Source organism: Humulus lupulus, chromosome 9, assembly GCF_963169125.1.
Source record: "Humulus lupulus chromosome 9, drHumLupu1.1, whole genome shotgun sequence".
NCBI classification, from domain to species: Eukaryota; Viridiplantae; Streptophyta; class Magnoliopsida; order Rosales; family Cannabaceae; genus Humulus; species Humulus lupulus.
Window position 1 is genome coordinate 42,297,432 of NC_084801.1, and position 4,849 is coordinate 42,302,280.

Sequence of the window (4,849 nt, forward strand, 5' to 3'; positions counted from 1 at the left end):
CCAGATGATTTTTTCATTCCACAAAGGCCATCTATGAAGAACATATATCGACTGAAGACCAATGGATCTTGATTATGATCACTAAGGGGGAGAAATTAGTGTATTCCGTTGTCATTTTTTTTGTTACTTTTATGAATTTTTTTTTGTTACTTTCTATTGTGGCATGGTGGTCTAGTGGTGTTGTTGAACAATTATTCTTTGCTCACCTAACTTTGTTTCTATTAGTTTAGTTCTGTTATTGGTTACTGTTAGTTTGAGTTTTTGTTTGGTTCATTGATCATAATTTTCAAAGGGGGAGATTGTAATAACCATGTTTTTATGCAAGTATTATTATTTGGAAAATCATGATCCCAGATGCATCTGAGTTGTGTATTGGTTGCATCCTAGGATCTTCGTGGTTTCATTTCCCATGTAGGATTCATTTTTCAGCTTGGGTTAAACTAATTCTGTTCAGTTTGTTTTTAGGGGTTTTTGTTAGAATTACTACCTGCTTATATATATTGGTCGGTTTTGGGTCTAGGTAGTTGAGCTAATCATTTCATTGTTGCAGAGAGTTTTGTTGGTTCTTGTTATTTTCTCTCTAACCCTTTTGTTGCATGTTTCTTAGTTAGGGTTTCGAAAGGAGTAATTCTTCACTCAAAAGGAGTTAAACATGAGGCAAAGGAGGTGGCTCGAGCTCGTTAAAGATTGTGATTGCAAGATACTATATCATCTCGAAAAGGCTAACGTTGTAGCCGATGTCTTAAGCTGGCAAAGTTATGGCACTGTTGCAACTCTAGGAATGGTGGAAGCATCATTACAGAAAGAGATAGTGAGAGCCACGATAGAAATAGTTACAGGCGAGCTTGCCAGTCTCACATTGCAGTCAGACTTCTTGGAAGATATTAATGAAAAGAAAAAAATGGATAACATTCTGGTTAAGCAGGAAGCCTTGCTACAAGAGGAGAAAAAATGGAAAGTTCACAATGTCGGAAGGACATATATTAAGTTATAAGGGCAAAGTTTGTGTGCCTAGTGATCAGGAGATCAAGGATAAGATTTTTGAAGAGGCAGACCCAACGCCTTATTCGTTACATCCAAGCGCAACAAAGATGTACCAAGATCTTAAGTCCATGTATTGGTGGCCGAGAATGACGAGGGACATATACGAGTACGTAGCCAAATGCTTGGTTTGTTAACAGGGGAATGCAGAACACCAAAGACTCGGTGGGTTACTGCAACCGCAACCAATACCAGTATGGAAATGGGAAAAGATCACTATGGACTTCGTAGTTGGCCTACCAGTGACTATAGAGCATCACGATGCCGTTTGGGTGGTAGTGGACCGCCTTAGTAAGTCAGCTCATTTTATTCCGGTGAAAATGACATACACTATGGATCAGTTTGCAAAGCTATACATGAAAGAGATAATCAGACTCCATGGTTTACCAATATCTCTAGTTTCAGATAGAGACCCAAGATTCACATAAGGTTTCTGAGAAATCTTGCAAGAGGCAATGGGTACGCAGTTGAAGCTCAGTACAACCTTTCACCCGCAAACGATGGACAGTCAGAAAGAACCATCCAGATACTAGAAGATATGCTGCGAGCGTGCGCCTTAGAATTCAAGGGTTCTTGGAAAGAGTACTTGTACCATAAGTTACCAAGCAACCATCAGAATGGCCCCATATGAGATGCTTTATGGCAGGAAGTGTTGCTCTCCCTTAATTGGGATGAGAAAGGAGAGAGGCGACTAACGAAGCCAGAATCGGTGCTTGAGGATACAGGTGCTATAGAAAGGATAAGGAAGCATATGCTCACAGCTCAGAGTAGACAACATAGCTATGCCAATGCCAAGAGGCAGAACATTGAGTTCGAAGTGGGAGACAAAGTTTTCTTAAAAGTCTCGCCAACAAAAGGTGTCAAGATATTTGGGAAAAAAAGGAAGTTAAGCCCTGATGTGTAGGTCCTTTTGAAATTCTGAAGAGAATAAGTCCAGTGGCTTACCGCTTAGCTCTACATCCTGCATTGGCCAGTACCCACAATGTGTTTCATATCTCCATGTTCAGAAAGTATGTATTCGATCAGCCCCACGTGCTTAGTTATGAACCGTTGGAGCTACAACCAAACTTAGGTTATGAAGCTAAACCAATTAAAATACTAAAACAGGGAATCAAAGAGTTGAGAACTAAAAAAATACCCCTAGTTAAAGTCCTATGGAGCAACAGTGTGGTTGAAGAAGCTACTTGGGAGCTGGAGGATGACATGTACGAGAAGTATCCCGAGATGTTTGGGTAAGTAAAATTTCAAGGATGAAATTCTTTTAAGATGGGAAGGGTGTAATAACTTGGTCCTTTTTTTGTTTTGTTTTATGTAAAATTATTTGTGAATTAATTTTATTTAAGTGTAAGAGTAATAATGAAAATAATAATTGGTGAATATCATTTTAATTAAAGAAATGTGATTTGATCGCTTTAGACCATAGTTTGAGACTTAGATGTGAAATATATATAGAGTTGATAAATATCTATTTTACTAGCTAGATTTGAGTTGAATAATTATAGAAAATCCCTAGAATAATCTTAGAATTTTAATTTGGGTCAGAAGAAAATTTTGGGAAATTTTTAAAGAATTTTAGTATATGATTTTATTTATTTGAATCCACATAAAATCATAGAATCATTTTAGACTATGATTTTGTGATTTATCCACTAAGAGTCTATAAATAATTCAAGTGGTATTTTATGAGATGAAAGTCATGATTTTATGTTGAAATGACTCACATAAAATCATAGACATAAGTTTAAACTAAAATTGCATTATTTGGTGCTTAGACCATAGTTTATTTTTAATCATTTTTAAGCTATTGTTTTAATGCATTATTTTGGATAAATGTATAGTGTGTTCAGCTGCACACACACATGCTTGGTGGGAAAATATGTAGAAATGTTGATGGGAATTTATTAGGGGTTGAATGAGAGGGAATTAGAGCCACATTCAATCTTAGAGAGAGACCGAGCGAGAGAAGAAGAAGAACACTTAATTAATGTTCTTGAAGTGTTCATACGGTTCGGGTCCAAGGAGAAGGGAGCAAGGGAAAAAAATTACCTATAGTAGATGCGTAATTAAAGGCTATTAATTATGTATTTTATTATACAAATTCTGAAAACCAACCATTTATTAAGAGATTAAGAGCATCTCCAATGGAGTGCCAAAATGTGGTGCATTGTTATATTTAGCACAATTTAACAAAAGTATCACTCAAATAATGTTCTAAAAAGTGTGCCAAATTCGGAACATGGTAAAAGTTGTGCCAAATTTAGCACAAGATATAGCATGAACCAAATTTGGCACAACAATAAGTATCACTTTTTTATTTACCATATTGCCACTAATTTATTAATCAACAATTAATGACTAACCATATTACTTTTTTTATTTATTTTTTTTACAATAACAAATGTAAAAAAGATTATTTTTTGTATATTATCAATAAATATCAAATGAATTGTTGACTTTATTACTTAATTTACATCTTGTGTATTGGTGTATAATTGTAAATATTAAGCCAAATATAATGTTCATTAATTTTTTGTGTCAAATTTGCGACAAAATTTACATCTTGCATTGTAGATGGTCATGATTTCAACTAAATTGGTGAAAGCATAAAAATATAAGTCTAATTTCATATTTATTTTGTATTCAAACCACTTTTCGTCTTCATGTATATTAATAAATATTTGGATTGTAACAGTAGGGAATTAACCCAATCTTTTATTTGGGAGAGTAGGTTATATCAATTCCACCATAAAAATTGATGAATAATGTTTTATGCACGCAACACATCTTTGCTATATACCAATACTCTGCCAATATTGAAACTCAAATTAGACCAAGGAGAAAATTTATCAACTCTGTTTCTTTGATTCTTCTTCTCTCAATGATAAAAAAATTTGTGCACATAGGCTTATTCCATCATCGAACCACATAAAAGCTTTATTAAATTTTATAATTGCTTTTTTTATTTTTATTTATTTGCTAAAATACTGTATTTTCTTTCGAACATTGTTGTTGGCATTTTCTTATGCCTCAACATTGATGAAAATAAAGTATTTTTTTTCTATATATTTTGATATTTTTTGTAATTTTTTAAATTTAACTTTTTGAAAGAAAAAATTATTATTTTATATACATAAATATATATATTTAGGAGAGAAATTGAATGAATAATTGATAATTTGAAATTAGTTATTGTAATAGAAATCAAACAATATATGGTATTTTTTTCTTTTACATCAAAATGAGCAAACTCTTTATTAGATTGTCCTCCAATGGTTATAAACATGATAAATTTGTAAAAATGCATGCAATTGATAATTTAAAAAAAAAAATATGATTGGGATAAATAATTACAAAAATACATGTATAGCATTTTACAAAAATATAAAGTGGCAAAATTATAACAAATATTTACAAAAAACAAATATTATGAAAGAGCATTTATGAAAAAGATAAAAACATTTACAGACTAATTCATAACTTAAAAGCACATTGTTTGTAACAAAGATTTATAGAACTAATTTTGCAACTAAGAAATACATGTTTGCAACTAAAGTTTACATAACTAATTTGTGATTTTAGTTCGACATTTTTTGTAACTAAAATTTACAGAAGAAGTTATATTGCATAAAACAACAAGATATGTAACTAAAGTTTACTGAAATACTATATTACATAAAACAACTAGATATGTAATGAAAGATTACAAAAGATACTAGATTTTTCATTTTCCCCGGGTTAGCAGTGAGTGGGGCAACATGGTTTGGGGGATGATGATAGTGGTCGACTGTGGAAGAAAAAGAAGAAGACA

General features: G+C 32.4%; 1 protein-coding gene across 1 annotated transcript; it reads left to right on the forward strand.

The window, feature by feature from the left end:
* The first annotated feature begins 652 nt into the window (after window positions 1–652).
* On the forward strand, window positions 653–1,469 carry LOC133799653 (uncharacterized). The gene is made up of 2 exons (XM_062237650.1): window positions 653–958; window positions 1,182–1,469. The coding sequence occupies exons 1-2, from the start codon at window positions 653–655 to the stop codon at window positions 1,467–1,469; spliced, it is 594 nt and encodes a 197-aa protein (XP_062093634.1).
* The last annotated feature ends 3,380 nt before the right edge of the window (window positions 1,470–4,849 follow it).

Coding starts and splice junctions, on each gene's coding strand:
- LOC133799653 (XM_062237650.1), top strand. CDS start 653: ATGAGGCAAAGGAGGTGGCTCGAGCTCGTTAAAGATTGTGATTGCAAG. Junction 959..1,181: donor AAGAGGAGAAAAAATGGAAA/GTTCACAATGTC, acceptor GTTTGTTAACAG/GGGAATGCAGAACACCAAAG.